General features: G+C 36.6%; 4 protein-coding genes across 4 annotated transcripts in view; 2 read left to right on the top strand and 2 right to left on the bottom strand.

Annotated features, from left to right (window-relative positions):
• The window catches only part of LOC145775623 (unconventional myosin-Va-like), a 31,675-nt gene extending 25,986 nt beyond the window's left edge, over window positions 1-5,689 (top strand). Inside the window, exons 37-41 of the mRNA XM_082586946.1 lie at window positions 564-714; window positions 1,132-1,265; window positions 1,436-1,593; window positions 2,433-2,607; window positions 2,825-5,689. Coding sequence (XP_082443072.1) covers window positions 564-714; window positions 1,132-1,265; window positions 1,436-1,593; window positions 2,433-2,607; window positions 2,825-3,070 — 864 coding nt within the window. The 3' untranslated portion in view covers window positions 3,071-5,689. The remainder of the gene's footprint in view (window positions 1-563; window positions 715-1,131; window positions 1,266-1,435; window positions 1,594-2,432; window positions 2,608-2,824) is intronic.
• Window positions 5,690-6,609: 920 nt separating this feature from the next.
• On the top strand, window positions 6,610-8,800 carry LOC145775979 (uncharacterized). Its single transcript, XM_082587390.1, has 2 exons — window positions 6,610-6,999; window positions 7,842-8,800. The coding sequence occupies exons 1-2, from the start codon at window positions 6,855-6,857 to the stop codon at window positions 8,102-8,104; spliced, it is 408 nt and encodes a 135-aa protein (XP_082443516.1). The 5' UTR covers window positions 6,610-6,854; the 3' UTR covers window positions 8,105-8,800.
• A 127-nt stretch (window positions 8,801-8,927) lies between these two features.
• Window positions 8,928-21,298, bottom strand: LOC145775243 (26S proteasome regulatory subunit 10B). The gene is made up of 11 exons (XM_082586496.1): window positions 21,228-21,298; window positions 20,137-20,198; window positions 16,175-16,288; window positions 15,948-16,067; window positions 14,702-14,822; window positions 13,718-13,832; window positions 12,594-12,743; window positions 12,114-12,338; window positions 11,893-11,997; window positions 11,437-11,566; window positions 8,928-9,433 (listed from the first exon to the last, which is right to left on the bottom strand). The coding sequence occupies exons 3-11, from the start codon at window positions 16,254-16,256 to the stop codon at window positions 9,315-9,317; spliced, it is 1,167 nt and encodes a 388-aa protein (XP_082442622.1). The 5' UTR covers window positions 16,257-16,288; window positions 20,137-20,198; window positions 21,228-21,298; the 3' UTR covers window positions 8,928-9,314.
• On the bottom strand, window positions 16,305-19,528 carry LOC145776098 (uncharacterized). Its single transcript, XM_082587504.1, has one exon. It carries the CDS (start codon window positions 19,526-19,528, stop codon window positions 18,659-18,661), a length of 870 nt encoding a protein of 289 aa, XP_082443630.1. The 3' UTR covers window positions 16,305-18,658.
• Window positions 21,299-22,836: the final 1,538 nt, after the last annotated feature.

Here is a 22,836-nt window from a genome sequence, read left to right as displayed (position 1 = left end):
TTTAATTTTTAAGGCATCTTAGAATATGCATTCGCATTGTTTTGTTTTAACTGGATAAAATTTGATGGCAAATGTTTTTCATAAAAAAAAAAATCTGTTGGAATAAATTCTTGTACTTCAGTTGGCTGTGCAAATTGTTCATCGTTCTACCAAGCATTTTTTGGTTCATCAGAAACTTATTTTTAGAATTTGAATTTTCTCAATAATTGACATAACCGACTGATTGAAATATCAAAAATAAACAGAGAAATTGAATGTTTTTTGTTCCAAATCTAGCATTTAGGTTATTGTTGATCAAAACAAAATATAGTTGAACATCATTACTAAACATGGAGGTTGGAGGGTAATATTTTTAATTCAATTGAAAAGCAACTTGATTCATACACTACAGGGGTTTTGACCAGTTTTGACCAGCAATAGGTGGTCAAAACTGCCCGGTTTAAACCAGGTTTTAACCGGTTTTTACCGGGTGGTTTAAACCGCCCCGGTTTAAACCGATCAACCCTGGTTCTACTTGTAAACAAATCCAACCATTTGTCTTAAATTTCGCTTTCGGGTTTTAGGAGTTCATGAAGGACAGCACTGATGTCCAGAAGCGACATTGTCTTCGAAACTTTGATCTCGCCGAGTATCGTCCTGTCTTCAGTGACATTGCTATTTCGTTGTTTCAACGTCTTGTGCTGATTATTGTTCACAAAATTAAACCAATGATCGGTAAGAGAAAGTTCCTTCGGCACAAAACACACTTGCCGCATTTTTTTGATATGAATGTTACATAGTAGGGCATTGCTTCATGCTTAGTAGTTAGCAGTATCGTCCGTTATTGCAAATACATTAGAACTTTATGCTGAGCATCATCGTTAGTAGAAACCAACGAGAAAATTATAAAGAACTGGTGCTGTGCTAAAATAAAGAAGCGATATACGCTTTCTATGTTGAGCTTTTGGTGGCGAAACCCATTCCTGCCTGCTCTTTATTGCTGTGTTATGACATCCTGATATGACTGGGAGTTATCCCCAATACATCATAGGATAAGAGCTTTAGAGCAATCACATTACGACTGGGCCATCAACTAGAAGTTGTTGAATGAATATATCTATCACTTATCTGATTCTGTAAAAATTTGTACAGTGCCCGCCATGCTGGAGCACGACACCATCCAGGGATTGTCATCCTCTGTAAAACCTTCCGGGATGCGGGGAAGAAGTTCTAGTCACGATGGAGATCCGGATGCCAGCTTTAGCGTGGAAGATATGCTGAAGCAGGTGAGTTACTTTATATCATCCATAATTCTTTCAGCATCGATTCAACATTATGGAGAAAACGTCTCTCACATTTTGATATCATTTTCTCTTTGAAATACACGCAAACTTTATGAATTATTTTATGATGAGTAACTTGAAGATTAGTGTAATGATGAGCAATTCTTCTTTAGTTGAATATCTTCCACAACTTTATGCAACAACATGGTCTCGACCCTCTCTTGGTGAGCCAGGTGTTCCGCCAGGTCTTCTACAACGTCACTGCGCACACGCTCAACAACCAGCTTGTCAGGAAGGAACTGTGTAACTGGTCAAAAGCAATGCAGATAAGGTTGGAATCTATTTACTAAAGTTGTCACTTTTTCTTGACTTGTCATCAGACGATTTGTTTATAACAATCTGTGATATTTTGTTAGATGGTGATGTAAAAGCTGGTTATGTGCAGTACCAGAGGTGAAATGTATTTTAAGTTTTATTGCAACGTAGGTTTAGTGTTTAACCCATGATTTGACAATATTTTGTTGGTGTACGTACCCAATTGTCACCAAGATTTTTGTCCTGCTTCAGACTAGTGTAAACCTATTATATTTTTGTTATTTCTGAAACATACGACATACTTATGAGTATGATACCAAGGTTTCGTATTGTAGAATGTATATAAGTGGTGACTCTGTATATATGTGGTGGTATAAGTGCTGACTCACAGGGCTGTGGTCGGGCGAAAAATGTACGACTCCGACTCCTCGATTTATAACTGGCCGACTCCGACTTCAGTGTTGCTACATTTTAAAGGGCTGCCAGATTTTTCTGAATTTTGCCCTTTTTACCAACACTTCCATTTTTTGGTAAAGGCTTGGAGCGCAGTACGAAGAACAAGAATCAATGTTTTGAAAACATGTAATGCAAACAAAAAGTTTATTGTTCATCGTTTTTTTTTTATCAAGCTGGAGTCGACCTTTTTTTTAACGACTCCGGCTCCGAACACGCCAAAATCCCACCGACTCCGACTTCACAGCCCTGCTGACCCAGACAGAAAAATTCGTCTATTTTTCATAGATTCAACGTCTGCAGACGTTAAATCAATGTAAAAATGACGGAGTTTGTTGTCTTGGGACATAAAAACATCCGTCATAAAAGAATGTGCGATGATCGTTGAAACTTCGTTGTCAGGTTCAACGTTTCCCAATTAGAAGAATGGTTGCGAAAGTGCAAGATGGATGATAATTTGGTGCGGGACACATTGGAACCTCTTGTTCACGCATCCCAGTTGCTTCAAGTCAAGAAGCAATCGAACAAAGATGCCGACGAAATATGCGAAATGTGCACCAGCCTCAATGCTCACCAGGTGTGCTGACTTGATTGTTGTGAAGTGCACAATGCAATGTCAAGTTTGATATCAAATGTGTTGGGTTGGCGCGAGACCGCTTGCTGATGCGATGGGAGTGGCCTTCACAGTGAAAATGCTTCTTAATCTTTTACTTGGAATGGAGTTTATCAATCAGTACAATTACAGTAAACAGGAGCGGTTGTTTTAGTTGAATGTGACTTTTTTTGCTTCACAGATTGTCAAACTGCTACAAATGATCACGCCGACCAACGACTACGAAGAACGAGTCCCGGTCAAGTTCATCAAGTTGATTCAAAACAAACTGCGATCGACACGGCCCCAAAATCAACAAGAAAACCTGCTGATGGACAACAGCTTCATGTACGGGATCACCCTCTCCTATAATCCCTCTCAGCTCACCCTTGACCAAATCTCCCTTCCCGAAAACCTTCGAGTGGGTTCCCTTGTCAAGCCCGTCTAACCTTTTCAACCACCTTTCGTTCGCTCCCTCTCTGCTCCTAGCGGTATTTACTCGAGAAATTTTTCGTCAGTAAAACGTTCATGTTGAATAGATATAAAAATAGCTTTTTGTGCTATACTGTAACTCTGATGACTTTGGTTTGTGTTGCGGAAATCATTTCTCAGTGTGGGAAAGTGTGAGTGACGTATGCGGATGCTGTTAATTTGCACGTTCCATCAAATGTTGCAGTATTATTTTAATTAAGGTTGCTATTCAGAAAACAAAATTGTTGCACGCACCTGACAATTTATTCATTTGTTTGTTTGAATGTGATTCGCTTCGGGATCATAGCTCAATTGAGAAAGATGTTTTTCAACTTGCATTTTACGTTTGGTTCCATTTAATCAACGTAAATATTCGCTGCTTTGCCTAGACCACCCCACTGTTTATGCACTCTTGATACATTCATATTAGAGTTGAGTACGACTTCTCTGCAAGTATAATCCATCTTTTTTACGTTGATTCAATGTTAATGAATGAAACAATCAGTCGTTGAATCAATGTAAAAGGGGGATTCTGCTAGTTTTATTTCGTATGGTACTTGTATTGTTGAGTTGTTATTGTTACTGTCATGCATGTTTTCTGTAAACATTTTACCAGCAGTTTAGATTCTTATCGCGCCTTGTTGCTCAACCTAGAAATTTTCAGACCGGCTTTCTCAGACTTCGGTTTCGCCTTCATTCATGCAGACTGCAGAGTTATGTTCTGTGCTACTGTATTAATTATTATCAAGCAAATAGCGCAAGCTGCAAAAATTGCTTTCTCGATACGACGTATCGAAAATTGCTTTCTCGAAACGACGTATCAAAAATTGCTTTCTCGATACGACGAATCGAAAATTGCTGTAAATGTGGTTTGTTTATCGATGTTTGTATTCTTACTTTTTGCGCAGATCTGTTTTGCGCATCAATTAAGCTTTAAACGGATCCACAGAAAACACAGCACTCTATAACTTTTTGACTCGCCCTATATCGCTAAAACTTGTCCTTATATTGTATACCAATATTTTTTTTTTGTCATGTAAAAAGAATTGCCTGGTGGTGTTCTAGAGACTTAGTTACAAAAGGTGCTTTTTTACAAGTCATTGTTTCTTTTTGGTTTATTTTGCGAGTTGTTTCAGTTTTTCTTCTGCGCATTTTGTGGTGCAATCACTATGACAATAATCATAATCTTGAATTATCTATCCCGATTTAACATTCCTGCGTATTAAATAATTATCTTAAGCCACATGAATTTTCTCAATTTCGATGATCACACGCTAGTGGGCGAGAATAACTGTTAGGCGTTTTGATTGGTGCTTGTGTTGTTGAGTGGCAGTCGGTGCACCGAACCAAAGAATACTAGAAACAGTGGAGTAATCATTTCTTTCTATCAGCCTAGAGTTAGCATGCTCTGCTTACAGGGGATCCTAACTCTCAACACTATTTAGCTGGAGTATTCATTTAGATAATGTTAATTTTACCCTGTGTATTTATTATATGAATCTATAATAAGGCTCACTTGCTTGTGTCATGGTTACGTCATCGCAACGTGATGCTGGTGTTAGCATGACTTATAGCACTTTTTTGCAGTGGATCAATATTCTGTTTTTCTTCGTATGATGTATTCGAAGAAAAAGATTCTGTTGTGTGTTGAAAATTGCAACGAAATTAAAATACAGTAGTTTGATTCATCAAATAAACAAAATGAGAAAAAGAACTGTTTTACACGTTTCGTTTCTTGAATTGTTGGAAACAATTTTTGTTTATAAACCGCCTTCATGCAAAACTGTCTTTATGTTTCATTTTTCACTTGAAAGAAAGTCAATCAAAGAAGAACGGAGGTTGAGGACGATAGTTCGTCACATCACGATCCTGTCAGCTGCTTCTAGCTCGTTTAACTTTGTTTCAAACCAATTTGAATCAATTGCTGCTAAATCGCTAGCCTGCATTTATATAGAAAACAAATTCAGACATGTGTAGTTTCGTGTTTATTATTTCATTGTGTTCGGTTGATGCTTTGCGTGTGTCTATGATTATCACTGTTTGTGTAAGTAACGACTTGGCATTGGTTAGATTTAGGAAATTTGTTTAATGTTTATGGTCACTTGATTGAATAAACGGAAGCTTAACTCTAATGCTGAACGTAGGTATCTGATGTCGCGGTGATCAAAATATACGACCGTTAAATTTCAATTATTATCGATTGATCCCAACACCCAACTAACAAAAATTGCCATTGTTACATTGTTTCAACGTCAATAGACATTGACATGATATAAAAATGGCAACTTTTGCGAGCTGTAAATGCGTCACTGGCATAAGCCGCTTTATGCTGTCTGCTTTGTCTTATTCTGTGTTATATTTGACGTAAATCAATTGTAGTTTTAACAACAATAATACAAATTTCCCAACCTCGCGTGTAGATTGTGGCTTGTAGTCTCAAGTAACTTGGTAAACAATTTTTCGTTTGATTTCGGCAACGATAGTAAAGTGTTATTTTATCAAGCAGCTGGCATCTAAACCATTAGTTTGTTTTGTGCAATAGCGTTTCGTAACCACCCGTCGTATTCCTATAATATACTGTAGAAGATTGCTGACATAACAATGGTAGTGAATTTTCATTTCAAGCAGTTTGTTGTGGTGTTTTTTATACGCGAGGCATAACGTCCGAGCAACATGCCTTCTTTAACAGCATAGTGGCCTAGCACAGTTAATAACATTGACATGGAAATTTTGCCTCTATTTTTCGGGTCGGGATTCCTCTTCGCCATTCTTGCCAGACAAGGCTCAGAAGTCCAAATAGGATGAACTAGTTCTCCAAATGGCTACTTGATGAACTAAACAGGAAATGGAATCTTGCGTCTGGGGTCGGAAACCAAACGCGGTACCATTGCGCCATAGCAGGCTAGTATGGTGTGCTATGAAATTATAGAAGTTTACCCGTTCAGTTATACCTCACTGGGAAACTCTATTAAGGTTTCTAATTGGGTTATGATTTCTAAGAGTTATTTAAAAGATGTTTTGTCAGAAACTTGTTGCCGCCATCGCTTGACTTCGCTCTCAGCTTTTGATTATCTTTCAGTGTACTGAACCGTTGATTTTATAGACTAACTGTTCCAATCAGTGCATAACGTAACAAATTTTTACTGTAGCTTACATGCGAGAAAGCTTCCAACAAACTTCCAGCTTCCGCAGCGTATCGAGATGCTTCGATGACCCATAGAAGCCTCCAATTTAACACTTTGTTTACTCAGCTTAGTCCTTTTCTAAAATTCACACAGATGTAGTCACGTTAACGTAGTGCGTTGTTGAACCTAAGTGAGTGTAATAGTTACAAATATTTCCAATCAATATTTCACCATAGACAAACTTTAAGGGTAAACTTATTACCGTACTTTTAAAATAATTTCCGCAAAGTTAGTTGCAGTGGAAAGGCGCAAGCGTGACAAAGATTTTAATTTCTCCTTAAAATAAAATTAGTTATTGTAGTGGTAGCACAAGTTAAAAGAAAAATAAGACTTGCAGTTTTAGGAGTTAGCCAATAATTTAAATTTGATGCAGCAAAGATTGCCAACGTTGTTGAAACGTGTTAAGTTCTCGCCTTTTCATTGTCTTTTTTTGTTTACATTCTAGCGCCGTTGTGAGAACAGTTATCCTTGTGAAGTGTGATGTCGCCTTCTCTCGCGTAGTGCAGCAAAATATCTTGATCGAGGTAAGGTTGTGTATTGACCCGTATTTTTAAAACGACATTTTCCGGCCTTGCTATGAACAATCCTATTAATCGGACTTTGTCGGATCCTGGAAACCTTGTTCTTCTATTGATTGGTATTATGACTGTGCTACTGATGCTTCATGGAGATACAATCGTCAAGATACCGAGGTACAAAGGAATTCATTCAAAGGACTCCGGTGAGCAAAAGGCAATTGTCGATCGCCTATGTAGCCTAGTAGGAATTTCAGTGATATTCTATTATTTAGGAGTTGTAGAATTTTATTTTCAAATCTCAGTATGTCGGACAATTTTAAAGTGATTCGACGGCGATGTGTTGCTGAGCTGTGAGAAATCTATCTTTTATTGCAATTTAACGTCTCCACCGAAAGTAGGCTACCATAGCGACTTGTACACGCTGGCCTTACCAAAGTGCGAACCTACAGAGTGATTGGAGGACGATGTAGTTTTGATTTTGAACTCCAGGCCAAATGTACATTAAATCTCTTTGAAATATAGTTTTAAGCCCCACAAAGCATGCTAAACTGCCAGGATTAAGCTCCCACAAAAGCTTTTTTGGTCGGAGGATACAAATTCCCGCAATCAATTAGCCTACATGTAATTGCAAAGTGTGATCACTGAGTCTCAAACTCTTGCAAAACTCCCAGTTTTGCTCAAAAAGACATCTTTTCCTGTTAGGCTACCGGTGTTGGCAGATGCTCTTCCAATTTCCAGAACAAGTATCAAATATAGCCTATTTAATTGTTTATATGGCAACAACAACGCAAAAAGTAGGTCAAAATATACATAAAGACTATATTTATCAACTACTTCTGACAATTCTAATTGTTATCAAGCATGGCCGATTGGTTTCCGGTCAAATTTAAATCTTGCACGACGCACGTTGGTATAGGTAGAACCTTTTTCAAGAATAGACTATGTTCATCAACCAACAAAATTATGAAAGAAAACCCCTTAGCTTAGGCTACTTTCTTTTTTGAACATCAATAAGCTAATACTTACCGTAATCGTTTGTGCATAGGTCAGCAGTGGGTTTTGGAAGACAACGCTGATTTTGAAAAATTGGAAGATGGAACCGTTTACCCGCAGCCAGAACAAAACCCAGACTGGCAGCCTCCTTGTCTTCCAAATGAAGATCCGGATTACGAAGCAAAGCAAATGAGGAAAAAAATGGAAGAAAACTTGAAAGCTGCAGGTGTTGAGGAGATGGTCGAATCAATTGAAAAAGAATTCAAACAGGCAACTAAAGACCTTTCTGTTCCAGCGGAGGTTAAACCAAAATAGTTTTCGCAAAACTCCGAACATTTCAAGGACAAATATTAATTGACAGCACCGTAGTAAAGTTATGGAATCATGAAATTGCCAATGTATATTGCCAGCATATCAGCCTTTGTTTGCAATGTTATTTTTTCAACGCCCAGTGAATTATTAAAAAGACTGACTTGCTAGCTCGGTGAACTTAGGCTACTTGTGCAATTGAGGTTTCAGCAGAACGACCACGCCACTCTGTGTATTGATAATTTTAATTAATTAACTTCTGGTGGCTTTAGCGTGCTTCTCTACCTGAACATGCTGTGGCAGTTATAAACTTATCAAACAAGTTAGAGCCTTCGGAGTAACATTGCATGAAATCGACTTGTTCAAACCTGTGTAAAAAGCTACAATTGCTTTGGAAGACGTCAGCATCAGTTATTTCTGACGAGTGGTATTTAACTCGTGTCACGTGGTATTAAAACTCCTACAGGGAAGTGAATCTGTGTTATAGATCAGTGTTGGACTAATTCGCATTTACTTGACCCGGTAGAGCAACCAAAGGTGGTTTGTAAACAGTTCCAGAGACGTAGCGATATTTGCGTCTCTCTCCCTACATTTTGTTTCAAAGAAGCCTGGTCTTCATCTCAAAATAACAGCGTCGACCAGAGATATTTGCATCAATAACAAGTAATTCATAACTTCTCTACTGGCTGCGTAGCGGATGTTCTGTGGTCAAATAAAAAGAAAAATCTGCTCCACGTGACAAATTTAGTTGTTATACAGTTTTCTTGCGTCGTTAACTGAGAATATTTGAAGGAGACCCTCAAATAACTTCACCAAACAAGTATTAAGCTGTGGCGTCCAAAGTTTATTAACCCTGAGACACAAACTCAAGGACGAACAACGAGATGCGATACACACCAGGCCAACAAAAGCTGTAATTTGTACGTCGTTTCAACGTTGCCTGGCAACTTTTGCTGGCTGGGTCCCAAAAAAAAGCATTTTGTAAACACGGCATACTGTAGTGCGGTGATATGTCATCTCAAAAACCTGGACCGAGTTTCTAAAATTCGCCTATTTACTGTAAATCTGTTATACTCAGAAAGTTCCACTTCTCAATATTCGTTGAAAAGGAAAACAATTTTCAAAATAACTTTACGCCAGAAAACAGCGCAATCACAAGCAGCAAAGACAAGGTTTACGTAAGCATGAGGTCACGGTAACGTCATCATGCGCTAACTCATAACGGCTTGTAATCAAACTTGGACTCCAACTTCTTGTTGTCGCTGACCTTACGAACGGCCTTCATGAAATCTTCCTGGATCACGTACTCCCGTTCAGCTCGGATGGCAAATAAACCTGTGACAAGAACAGGAGTTTACAGCAATAACGATAGAAAACGCTTCTTCGCAAATCTGCATATGTCGCTGCGAGTAGCCGGTGTTGTATCACAACTCCACTTTTGCAACGAGGACTGAAAGTGTGACGGGGTATGCACGTGCAATCGTGTATTATTTAAGTTTGCCATAGAATAGCATGCGAGAAGTTCATTTAAAGCAGGGATGTCCAATCTTTTATTATAGTGGGCCGCATTGTCAGTTGTCACTTGAAATAATTCAATGGGCCGCAGAACCTATTAAATTTTAAAAAAAATGGTACATAAAGGAACAATATTAAAAACCATTACAGTAATTTCATCTTTGAAAATAGGAACAAATAACACACATATAGAAAGAAACAAAAATTTATTTCTACAATAATTTTGACATTGTTTTCCAGCTAAGATGTTATCATTTTTTTTTGTTTGTCGTATCCAGGCTTACACCTGGTGGTTGAAGATTTAGATTAAGTGAACGGGAAGGCAAGGAAGCCAATCTTCGTGTCCACCTTCAGGCATGCCTTTAAGTGTCCTGCCAGACACAGCCGCATGCTCTTGAGCGGTGTCGAACGGCACCCTTTCGATTGCCGTTCCAGTGTTCTCACCACTCGGCTATGCAGCCGAAGGTGAAGATGTTATCAACATTTGCATTAAAGGACGTTGTCTTGATTCTTAGGATGTTTGCTAAGTGTTTGTCGGTCAGTCTATTTCTATCTGCAGTTTTTGTGTTTTTCATGGATGAAAATAACTGCTCGTGCTGCTTACTACTGCCCAGCAACAATATGTGCTGCTTACTGCTGCCCTCTCTCTGTAGGTATCATGGCTGATACAGCCCTCGATGTACATTTGTACAATGATGTTCCAGTTTGATCGATCGCGTGCGTCTTGCCAAATTTTAGTAGGGTTTTTGATTTGTGGTTGAAAATTGTGCAAAAATGTGAATCTTTGAGCTCCTCTTGACCGTTTGCCTATTATTTTTCCACTTAAAGATAAATCTTCAAGTTCGCCTTTCCTTATGCTGTGACCCAAGAACTTCAGTTGCCGCATTTCTATAGATCTCATTATCTGCTGCTCCAGGCCCATCTGTTGGAGAACTGCTCTGTTGGTTCGAAAACTGCTGCCCTACATGCACAATAATTTTCTGGACAAACTAACTAATTTATTAAATTCATTACATGAATGTAAGTCTTTATAAAATAAAGGAAGAGTATGTTCTCTGTGGAAAGTTTTCAAACTTTCTCTACTTAGCACTTCAAGTTGGAATTGGGGTGGCGCTTTATCACACTGAAATGAAACTGGGTTACTGAATAATTTTAATTCAATTTCAATCTTTTTGAAGTCAGAAAATCTGACTGTAAATTCTTCAAGCAAATCTTCAATTCTGCAAGCAAACCAGCAATTCACATAACTTAGCATACTTTTCATAGTTTTACTTTACAGAACAGTCTTTGAGTTCTTTCAGATAGACTACGAAAATATACAATTGCGCCAGCTTTCAGTTGTGCTATGAAGTTTTAATTTCCTGGTAAAGCTACTTATTTGCTCGAACATTCAACTACGTACACAACTGACCTTTCCCTTGTAAATGCAAATTGAGCTCAGCTAGCATTTCTGTGATGTCAACTAAGGAAGACAAATCATTCAACCATTCTTTTCTATCAAGTTCACATTTTGTTTCTTTTTCTCTATAAACTGTTTTATTTCGGGTAACAATTGAAATCTTTTTAAGGTGGCTGCTCTACTGAGCCATCGGAGTTTAGATATAATCGGACTTATAACCCTGTTGCTCTCATACTATACTATTACTACGCTCTTAAAAACTGACTGGAACAATTTAATTAGGGTTAAGATTTAAAGTTCAAAATATTACTTGGAGTGAAAATGATTAGCGGGCCGCACAAAAATTTCAGGCGGGCCGCAGGTTGGACATCCCTGATTTAAAGCGATGTAAAAACTTTAATACAATGCCCATTCATGGGTTCACCTGCTTCCGTACAAACATTGCGCAGATCTGCTCCATTGAACCCATCCGATAACTTGACCACAGCCTCGTAGTCCAGCTCGCCGTGCTTTGTGATAGGCGCGGCGTGGATCTTCAGAATGTCCATGCGACCCTACAGAATGTCCATGTGGTGGAGTCAGACAAGATGTTCATAAGATGAGTGGTGTTTAAAAGGTTAAAAAATCAAATGGAAAATAAAAGCAAATCGTTGACGACGACGAAAAATCGCCTATTCAAACTTTTTCTTACATAATAGGGATTGGCAATGAGGCAAAGTCACCACGCGATGAATAGGCCTAACAAGCCACAATTTTTTAAATAATGCAACTTGACTTTCATGTAAATCATGCCAATGATAATAGCAATCGTGGAAATGACAAATCTAACCCAAACCCAAGGGTGGGACGCTAAGAAGATGTGGATTCTGATTATGATCACCTGTTCGTTGGGGAGATCAATCCTGATCTTCCTATCCAATCTTCCAGGCCGCATCAATGCAGGATCAAGAGTGTCCGGCCGATTTGTTGCCATTATCATTTTTACCTGTGTTCAAATCAATGTGATCAATGCATTTGTACCATAGCACAGATTTAGAAAGTTACTAAATGCTTGCTATACCAGTCATAGTTTGCTTTGTTGAATCGTTTCAAAAAACCTACTTTCCCGAGTGTATCAAATCCGTCCATCTGATTAAGAAGTTCCATCAGCGTCCTTTGGATTTCTCGATCAGCGCTCGTTCCTTCGGAGAAGCGCCGACCCCCGATCGCATCAATCTCGTCCATAAAGATGATGCAGGGCTGGTGATCACGAGCGTAGTTGAACATCTCGCGGATCAAGCGGGCGGACTCACCGATGTATTTATCCACGATCGAGGACGAGACGACCTTCGCCACGAAAGATTGTTGACATTATTGAAGGCTCAATTTTACTTTTTTTGGAAAAGTTACTTAAAAATAACCTTAAATAAACATGAATCTTAAAACGAGTTGAATTTTCATGCAAAGAGAGCTACACACAGCAAACATTAAAACATACATTTGCTAGCTTGTAAGTTGTTACTACTTTTAACCATGCCAGACGTGTGTTTGCTAACAGTCGAACAGTATATTTTCATAGTGTGATAACACAGTTTTCTCTACCTTTAAAAAATTGGCATCTAACTGACTGGACACAGCTCGGGCCAGGAGGGTCTTTCCAGTTCCTGGAGGACCATAAAGGAGGCAGCCTTTTGGCGGAGTGATGCCCACTCGTAGAAAAAGTTCAGGGTTCAAAAGAGGAAGCTCAATAACCTGGAGACAAGAAATTATCTTTCAGCTACTTTTCTTTAAAATCACTCAGAAATAACACAGTTTATTGCACGTTTTTGATTGATGTGAAATCCGACTGCACGTTCAGCAAAACTGTTAAAATGAAAACTTTTAATAAATGTGGGTTATATGTAACTCCAACGCACTTGGAAATCTACCCAAAACTGGAATATTTCATAATAAATTTCCATTTTGATATAGAATTATATTAAGATATAAATCGACAAGTGCGATCAATCTACTGTTCTGCCAACAAATTAAAATCAAAATTTTACAAGTGCTCCAGTGATATTAAAAATGTTCTATTCCGTTCATATTGTACTCCAATGTATGCATGTCATCTGTGGGAAAATTATCATCAACGTGACATTAATCGCCTGCGTGTTGCCTTCAATAATGCATTTAGAATTATACACAATTTGCCTAAACACTATAGCGTACGTGAACATCAAGTCTTGTGCAACATTATAACATTTGATGCATTACTTCGGAAATATGTTTTTTCTTTTGTTGGAAGATGTGAAGTTTCGTCTAACTCTATTGTTGCCTCCTTGATGAGGTCCGACTACCATCGTAAATCAAATTACCGTCTTCAGTATAATAATTCTATGTATGCTATTATTTAGTTTTGATGGCTGCCATGTCATCTGATTGTTTTTATCGTTCTGAATACTTTCAGTTCTTCTAACTTGTAACACTACCGTACCATTGTCTGTAAACTTGTAACAGTTGATAGCATATTTAGTGAGATTTTGTGCATTTGCAGTTTGTGTATTATTCGTTGTTTTTCGTTGTTGTTGTTCGATGTTTGCAGTTTGTGTATTATTTCGTTGTTTTGGATATGGACAGCTTTGTCTGATGCAAATAAATATTATTATTAATCATTGAAAAGTTTTATCTAACTTAATTTGAAGTTCTCGCCTTCGTACAATTGTTTCAAGAAAAAACACACTTACTTCTCTCAGTTCCCGGATCTGTTCAGAGAGACCTCCGATGCTGGAGTACTTGACATCACCAGGATCTTCATGGGACATATTGTAGACAAGAGGATCAACTTCTCTTGGCAGGTGCCTGGCAAAATATATGAACTATTACAAAACAGGAAAAGACAACCTTGGAGTAAATGAAACCAAAATTTTTGGTCTTTTATCTTGTGCGAACAGTATGACTGAACACTAACACTGCCGAGTGAAAAACTTGAAACATTACACAACTATATATAGCTTAGGTTGCTTCCATTCTGCAGAACACTGTGATTTTCCAATTAATACACGAACTCTCACTGAAAAAATTGTCAGCAGTCACAAAAATATTCTGATAGTTGTTGATAAGTAACAAACAAATCTATTTTTCTTTTTTTACGTCGTAATTTATATTGGTCAAAGACTATGACGATCAACTTTAACCAGAAAATATTTTACAGCATCCTTTCATGAACAGCACTCCAACCAAGTTACAAAAACTTGTGAAACTGAGGGTGTTCAAATTAGTCTGAAGGTAGATTCACAAATTCAAAACAAACAAAAGCTTAAACAAAACGAAATAAGAATATTGATAAAATATTGCTTAAAATAGGAATGTTGATTGCTGTGATACTTGGTAGGTAGACAATTTGAGATGTTAATCTTCCTACTGGTGATTGAATCCTGGAAACCTCACATAGTAAAACCAATGCGCTTAACTGAATTTTGCATTGCTTTGAGAAAACTCCCATACGTAAAATATATAAAAATGAATGAATTCAGAAAACCACCATAGATAGCAAAGAAAATCGCGTGGCATCTCCAAAACAATATAATCTGTATGCGAAATCTGTATGCGTACAGATTGTAAAGTAATCTTTTTACTACAATATAATCTATTGGCCAAGGTAAACGATGTATGTTTTGTGAATGAGCTACACTTAAACAAAAAAAAATTTGCATATAATATATAAAAACCTCATAATTGTGAGTGTCGTCATATCCAGCGCAACTCTTGTTCCTGATTTCATTTTCAATTTGTCAACTTGCCGGCGACATCCAACAACATATCGTGGTCCATTTGTTGCCTTCACAATAACTGAAACGACATTACAGGTTAGTTATCTAATCTAAACCTATTGGCACCACACCAAGTATTCTTTTCAGCCATCCACCATTTACTACAATGATTAACTTAAACTCAGTCCTTCGACGTCCCAGAAAAATTTTAATTCAAAATCTCATTGCAACCTGTTCCATAGGTTTAATTTCAAGATAAAAACTTCATTGCCTCTAAAACAGAGTCAAACTTTAAAGATAACTAAAGATTCTTTGAAAAATTACCATGACGATGATACCATATCTATGTTGATTGTTGACAACTTGACATTGAAGAAGTGGTTACTGAGATGATCTATTTTTGAATTTGACGATTTTATAAAACTTGTAAAAAAGGTGAAAAGTTCAAAGTAGGCTACCATATCGTCGTTAATAAGCTGAACTATCATAAGTCCAAATTTGTCAAAATTGCGTTTTTGATTGATTTGGTATCTTTGTAGACTACAGTTTATTTTGTTAAAGCATCGTAACTCCATCTACTTTAGTTTTAATGATACACAACGATGAACTATCGTAAACGGGAGTTACGATAATTTTGCAAAAAAAATAAAATAAAAATAAAATGAGACTTACAATACTCTGCTCTGAAAGTAATTTTACAATTACATGTTTCATGTTAACACTCTCTTTTCTTTTAGATAATTTTTCTTTTAATCATTTTTTGCATGTTGATGTTTAGTTATATTTCTTTCTATTTCGCATACAACAATTTTGCTATATTATTGTAACAACATTTCAACAATTTTTTTTTTGTTGAACTATTGTATGTCCATATTCATTTTTCTAACGTTCAATTTTTGCAAAAAAGAATTATCCTTTTTTCAACAACAAAACTCCATGTTAAAAACAATGTTTAGTTGTGATGTTTTTCCGTTAGGGAACTTTTAGAAAGATCATACAATGTACAGAAAAGACAGTGTAAACTTTAAAATTCAATTTTCTCAAAACTGCATTTTTGGAGTTACGATAGTTCAGCTTATTAGCGACGATATGTACTAGAATATTGGTCCAATTGAGGTAAATTTAGTTTAGTCATTTTGAAGAGGGTATTGTTTAAAAGGTTTTCTTAATTAACTTGACATGCAATGATTTAATATACACTCACATTTTTCTTCGGTCAGTTGCTTGAGCACTTCACCAACAATCTGTCCAACACTCTGCAGCGCTTTCAAATCATTCTCTGATTTGTCATAGTTTCTCGTTTTCGTCTTTAGCTCTTCTCTCACTTTGAAAACAATTGTGATAAAAATCAAAGAAAAAAAATAATCTAATCAGAGGCAACCAAAAAACTGTTAGAATTAACAGAGAATTTGAACTTTGAAATAATCTTACTTCCACGAAGCTTGCCATCAATTTCTTTGTGATCCAAAAGCTTTTTCCGGTAATCAGTGAGTGCTTTCTCACGTGGATCCATTTTAAAATTTTAAACGTAATTAATTCTATAATCTAATCAAGAAAAAAGCAAAGGGAATGACTTAAAAATCTTGATGTACAGTATATTGTAGGCCTACATAAAGTAGTAACTTAAATATATATACAATATGATATTAAAATTGTGGATATCTGCATCAGGGTTTGCCAAACCTGTAGTCACATTCATGAAAAAGAGCTTTACATGTTTCTGTATATAACTTTGAATCAATTTTCTTATTGCCAAATTTACACAACATTGCAACATCAATTAGAGTGAATGTTGCTTTTGTTTCTTCTAGTCATAGTGTTACTGTACTCATTCACTATGAATATATTTTAAATCCGAGCAATGCAAGATAAAGCATTTTATCATTCAATATTCAAACCAAAGAATCTGTTACGCACAGGGTTGCCAGATGGCCTTTTTTTAGGCCAAATTCCAGAAAACTGGCCTTTTTAAATTGCAGTTGGCCTACAAAAATTGATGCAAATAAGGCCAGAAAATCTGGCCTTATTTGGCCCTTTTTATGGCTGCAAGTTTTGACCGGTTTAGAAAGTATTATTTTAAGGAAATTCAATTTCAATTGTAATATAAAAGTATCACTTATCATCACTTAGAGGCTGACCTATATTCGTTTTAATTTTAATTAGTGAGTAGAGACATTGGCAGAGAGTAGAGAATGTGTTAGCGGTGGACAGGGCGATTCTATTAAGTTGCACCTGCCGTAAACCGTAAAGTATACACTTGCCTTGTTTGTTAATGTGATGTGTTTGCATTCCATTTGTTCAATTTTGTCGTATTTTGTTTGCTGCTAAATAATTTCAAAACCGAGTAGGCTACAGTATTAGTTTTAGTTCTTATGACATCTTAAACGTATTGATTTCGTACTGGGTTGGTCTGTGAATAAGTTTATTATAAAAACCTACGACAACACATTTCACTGATTTTTGAACACTCCACGTTTACCGTACTTCTGATCCGGTTTGCAATACGCAAAATGCTACAGAACGACAGGAAATCTTTGCATTCGTTTATTTTTATTTTTTAGATTCGTGGTTTTAAACTTCTATACATCAAATAAGAAATAAGTTTTGATGTGAGTGAAGGCTATATTTTATATTGCGAAATTGAATTTTATACATTCTTTAGTTGATACAAACAGTGTTTTATTTTAATAATTCTTCTGTATTCATGTATAGCCCTGAAAATAGTTTCCAATCCTGTATTTGTAGACATCCCTGGTACATATACTCAATAAGACAAATTCATGCTTATTGCTTAGCTAGATGTTCCGAATAGCACTGTTCATGAATTGAAGTAATAGTGGTTTCTAGTTTATCTGCTACTACAGTAATTTTTCATTAATCAAATTATGCAAACGAACCGGTCATTATGCTCTGACAGTGCTAAATTATTATCTGTCATATTTGATTGTACGGTAAAATGGCATTTTCAAAAAATTATTTCAATTAAGTTGTTAGCGTTTATTTAGCCTTAGAAGTAAATAAAAAATTTGGCCTTTTTTTGGCCTTATTTTATAATGGATTTGGCCTTACTATAGCTTGAGTATCTGGCAACCCTGGTTACGCATTGTAGTTTTCATACAGATTTCATCATTAAATCTAAACTCATATGAAAAGAAAACATACCGGTACTAACACAAACAATGCTTTTATTGTTGCAAATGAGATGGTATAACCCAATAAACATACTTAACATGCATTATAAAAGTATTGGTTTCAGATGAAGAAAACAAATAACAATCATCATGCCACAATGTTCAAATATTAAACATAATAAAGGCTCAATAATAACATACTTATGCATAGCATGATATTTTGCAGTGAAAAAACTAACATAGCCTACAGTATTAAATGCAGAATTTTATAGCTAATGTTTACTCAGCAAAGTGGGGTGCGACTAATACACGAGTAATTTCAAAATTGTATCCAAAAATTAGCTAAGTTGCATATCTTTAAAATAGCAATGTTATGCAATGGAAGCATGAGTAATGGATTGCTGTGGCACACACAAAAATTCAGTTTTCTCGAAGCATGTTCACTTGCATATGAGCATGCGCCAATCCATATAGGCAGCAAAAAGGCAACTACAACATGCCATTTGCAAGTAAAAATAATTGTACCTTTTCAACAGGCCTAAGTTGGAGGTGCAACTACGGCAACCTTGAAAATTGTTTAATGGTAATTTGCAATCAACCAAGCTTGATGCCATGAAACATGGATAATATAACATGGATAATTATAACGAAAAAATGGATAACATAACACAACAACAGTGGCATATAAGGTGCAAAAAAACAATACATTGGAAGTTGAAGACATTTTAGATTTATAAAAGCATAAAAACAGTTTGAAGCAGACAACATTAATCAAAACCTACAATCACTTTAAAATAGAAAACAAGTAGTTTGTGGCAGTTTGACCAGCACTTTCAAGATGGTTGACAAATAATGGCCAAGGCAAAAATAGTTTCCACCATCTAAACCTCAAGGTATGGGTCACCATGCCTCCATTGAACAAGGACAGGTTGGATTTATTTGTGTTATTTTTTGCCAAACGAACTTGAGCAGCTTGAAAATTAGAGCAGTTCTGGCAATGAGGATACAAAGTTCCACGCACAATCTTGCAGTGATTTGTTTTATTCAAAGCAAGGGCAAGAGGAGGAGAATGATCGGCAAAATATGCAGCCTTGATTTTTGATGGAAAAAGTTTCGACAAAAAAGAATGCTTTATGACAATGTTGCCAATTCTTGAAAACTTCTTACCACAAGTGTGACAGCCATACCGATAGCCTAAATGTTGAATGATTTTGCGTTGCAGGTTGGTTACTTTAACCATATAATTGGTCAGTTTTATTCCTCTTCTTGCATAAGCTCCAGGGTGCAAGATATGGCTTGGCAAAAGAACTTTAAAGCTTCTGGCCAACATAGTGAATTGGAAAACAGCCAAAGACAATGAAATAATAAGATGGTGATAAGATAATGCAAAAAGAGGAGTCATTCCATAGGAAAAGTTGTGCACTGATTCTACAACAAATATTGATGTGACAGCACTTGCACAGACTGAAACAAATCCATATAAACCTGCCAATCTCAAATGGGCAGCTTGATTCAGTTTTTTCCAAACACAATGCTGAAACACGCTCATTGTAACAGGAAACACAATTACTCCAGAAGCAGTTGCGGCAATATTATGTCGGTCAAGTATTTGTTCAAAAATGGTACTGCTGCATTGAGGTCCATCAATATACATACTTTGTGGCCTCATATTTTTTAAAAACTAAATAGGTAAGAGTTACCACAAACCTACAATAAATGATTGATAACAAAGTTGTAAGACTAAACTAGCTTATGCCACCTCATTAAAAATTTAGATAAAAGTGTAATCTATGAACAATGCATTTAATCCGACCATGAATGTACTGACAGTGGCTTTTTGTAGGCCTAGAAAACAAGCCTACTCAACTTAATTGAATAAATAATAATGTTTGATATGTTGCAATCGCTTCTGAATAAATCAACAAAAAATTCTTTAAGACTAAATTAGATAAGGTTGTAAACAGGAAATTATTGTGTCAAATCTCAGACAGCAAATTAGTCATTTTTAGCCTGTGGTGACTGATTTTCTGTCTGGGATACGATATGTAATTTTGCTGCTAACCGGCCATGCTTAAAAATGCTGAAAACTACTGACTTTTAAATTTCAAGACACCTGGTACTTGGTTTTTAAAATTCTTTTAAATCCCTTCAATGCATAACATGCAGGCATAAGCTACAATAGGCATGCTCATTGCTCATCATGGTATACCAGTGTCATGTTTCTTATCAAAATATGGTAGGCTAGATCTGAGTTACCCATACCTGTAACTTTTGTGGATGCAACCCAGTTCGTACCATGAACAGTTCGGACCGTAAGTTCGTACCTTGAAAAGATCGAGAAAAAAAATTTAAAAAAGCCGAAGTCGCTGATCGCAGTTTTCGCAATCATTTTAAAATTTTCCCCCTGAAAAGATCGAGAGAAAAAATAGCTCAAAACCGAAGTCCGCTGATCGCAGTTTCCGCAAACATTTTTCCGCAGTTTCCGCTAACTCTAACCATAGAGTAATCTATGCTCTAATCCTAACCCTCGCTGATCGCAGTTTCCGCAAAAATTTTTCCGCAGTTTCCGTTAACCCTTACCCTAATTCTAACCATAGAGCAATCTATGCTCTAACCCTAACCTTCGCTGATCGCAGTTTCCGCAAACATTTTTCCGCAGTTTTTGCGAACATTTTTCCGCAGTTTCCGCTAACCTTTACCCTAACCATAGAATAATCTATGCTCTAACCCTTGCAGTTTCCGCAAATATTTTTTAGCAGTTTCCACTAACCGCAGTTTCCGCTAACCCTAACCCTCGAGTTTGTTTCAAATTGTTTGGGGAAACTCCGATCAGCAACTTCGGGTTTGTGCTATTAAACTGCGATCAGCGACTTCGGCTTTTTCTAATTTTTTTACTCGATCTTTTCAGGGTACAAACTGACTGTACGAATGGTTTAAGGTACGAACTAGGTTGCACCCTAACTTTGTTAGGCTATGCCATGCCATTTAAGCTTTATTTATTGGACTGTGTCAGCTAAACTTAAATGGTTTTCTGATAGGCTAGTACAAACCATATTATGTCTATATTCTAAATCTAAGCATGATTTTGGTAAGAAGGAGGATATAAAAATTGACATTTTTGTTTTCATGTTCACTTAAATTATGGTAAATATTCAATGAGCCTAGATACAACATTTGTTTACAGCATAAATCCTACTAATTATGCATCTGCTAGCCTACTTTTTTATTAAAGCTACTGTGGGCACAAGAAATCTCATGGCATACAGGCATGTTTTAAATCTACAACACAAGCTTAGTAGCTTATTTTGGACAGACTTTACATCCATCTACTGAGACCAAGAACACCTTTTGACCTTTTTGATCCCAGATGATCCAACTTCAAAACCACCAGAACAATAATCCACACCCAGATCCAAATGTGCCAAAAGTGCCAACAATTTTTTGTGCCAAAGCCTGAACCACTGTTTTGATCTTTTTCTGTCAAAGAAACGAAAAAGCTTGAAATGAATCTTATCATATTTCAGTGATTCCAAAGTTTTTTATTAAAAATACTCAGCCATTTTCAATTCAATTTATTATTTGCTGCTGGTGCAAACATGTACAGAACGGCAAAGTAAGCATACAAATTTAACATCAACAAAAGGGAAAGATGGAAAAACCCAAAAGTTAAAATAATACATTGATAAAATAAAACAGTGTTACCACTATCTTAAAGTTGTACAGCCATCAAACCCAGAGGCGCCGGAAGCGGGGGGGCAGGGGGGGCGGATGCCCCCCTTGCCCTCAATTTTTCTGCAGATGGAGGGGCAGGGGGGGCAATGGTGCCCTTTTAAAGTCATGTAAGCTACTGCACATTTTGCAATATAACATTTTCTGCTATTCGCTTTCAGCCTAATTATAATCTTTCATTTTTGCCTCAAAATAATATTTACGGCATAAAATTTTGCAACACAGGTAACAGGCCTTAAAACTCGTTTTTTTTTCGGCAGCTATCGTGGCCTACCGGGAGCTCCTTCTCGGCGGCCAAATCTGCGTGCTTAGCGCCAAAATACAAAATAAAAATAACGATAGCACAAGTAAATAGAATTAAACTTGCAACAATGCTAAAATGATCACTTAGCGTTGTTGAAGTCTGGGCCTGGGCGACGTGTTACAATAGAATCGTTGCACTACGCAATAACTGCTTTATCGGGATTGTAATCCAGTACTGCGGGACCATCTAACGATACTCGCACGAATGTCTCCAATGTGGCTGATTTTAAAGAAGTTCGCCACTCCCCTAGAATTCTTTTTAGCAACGAAAAACAACGTTCGACATGTGTTGACGATGACGGCAAGGTAATAAAATAAGCATTTCAATGATGTGAAGGACATTACCGGTACTAAAAGAAGCATAATTTTTGCAAAATATGATCAAAGAATGTTTTTCCCTCGGATGTCAACTAACCTAGTTCTTCTTTTTAACAACGATTCAATGACCGACAACATCGAATCGACATAAAAACGACAATATTGCCAGCTGATAGCCCTTCGGATTAAGACTTTGTTAAACTAAACGTCTAGAATTACAAACAAGACTTAGACCAGTGGTTCTCAAACTGTGGTACGCGTACCACTAGTGGTACGCGTACCACAGTTTGAGAATTTTTGCAAAATTTTTGCCAATTTTTGCAAAATTACACTCAAATAATGGATTATAACGCTTTCTGGAAACACTTTCAGGGTAATATTTGTATGAAACTTATTAGCAGATAAACAGCTATTAACTTATTAAAGGTAGCTCTTATCTACACACGAACGGGCAAAAACTGCGGCTAAAATTAGAGAACACAAAAAACTCAGCTACACAAAAACCCTACAGAGTAAGCGATTCTGAAATTTCTTCCACAGATTAGTTAAAAGAAGCGTAAATCGGGTAAACTTTGCGCGATTTACGATTTGCAAAATTTATTGGTGTCTTTC

Source organism: Aplidium turbinatum, chromosome 8, assembly GCF_918807975.1.
Source record: "Aplidium turbinatum chromosome 8, kaAplTurb1.1, whole genome shotgun sequence".
In the NCBI taxonomy this organism is placed as follows: Eukaryota; Metazoa; Chordata; class Ascidiacea; order Aplousobranchia; family Polyclinidae; genus Aplidium; species Aplidium turbinatum.
Note: the sequence above shows the minus strand (reverse complement) of the source record. Positions and strands in the feature narration are given on the sequence as shown.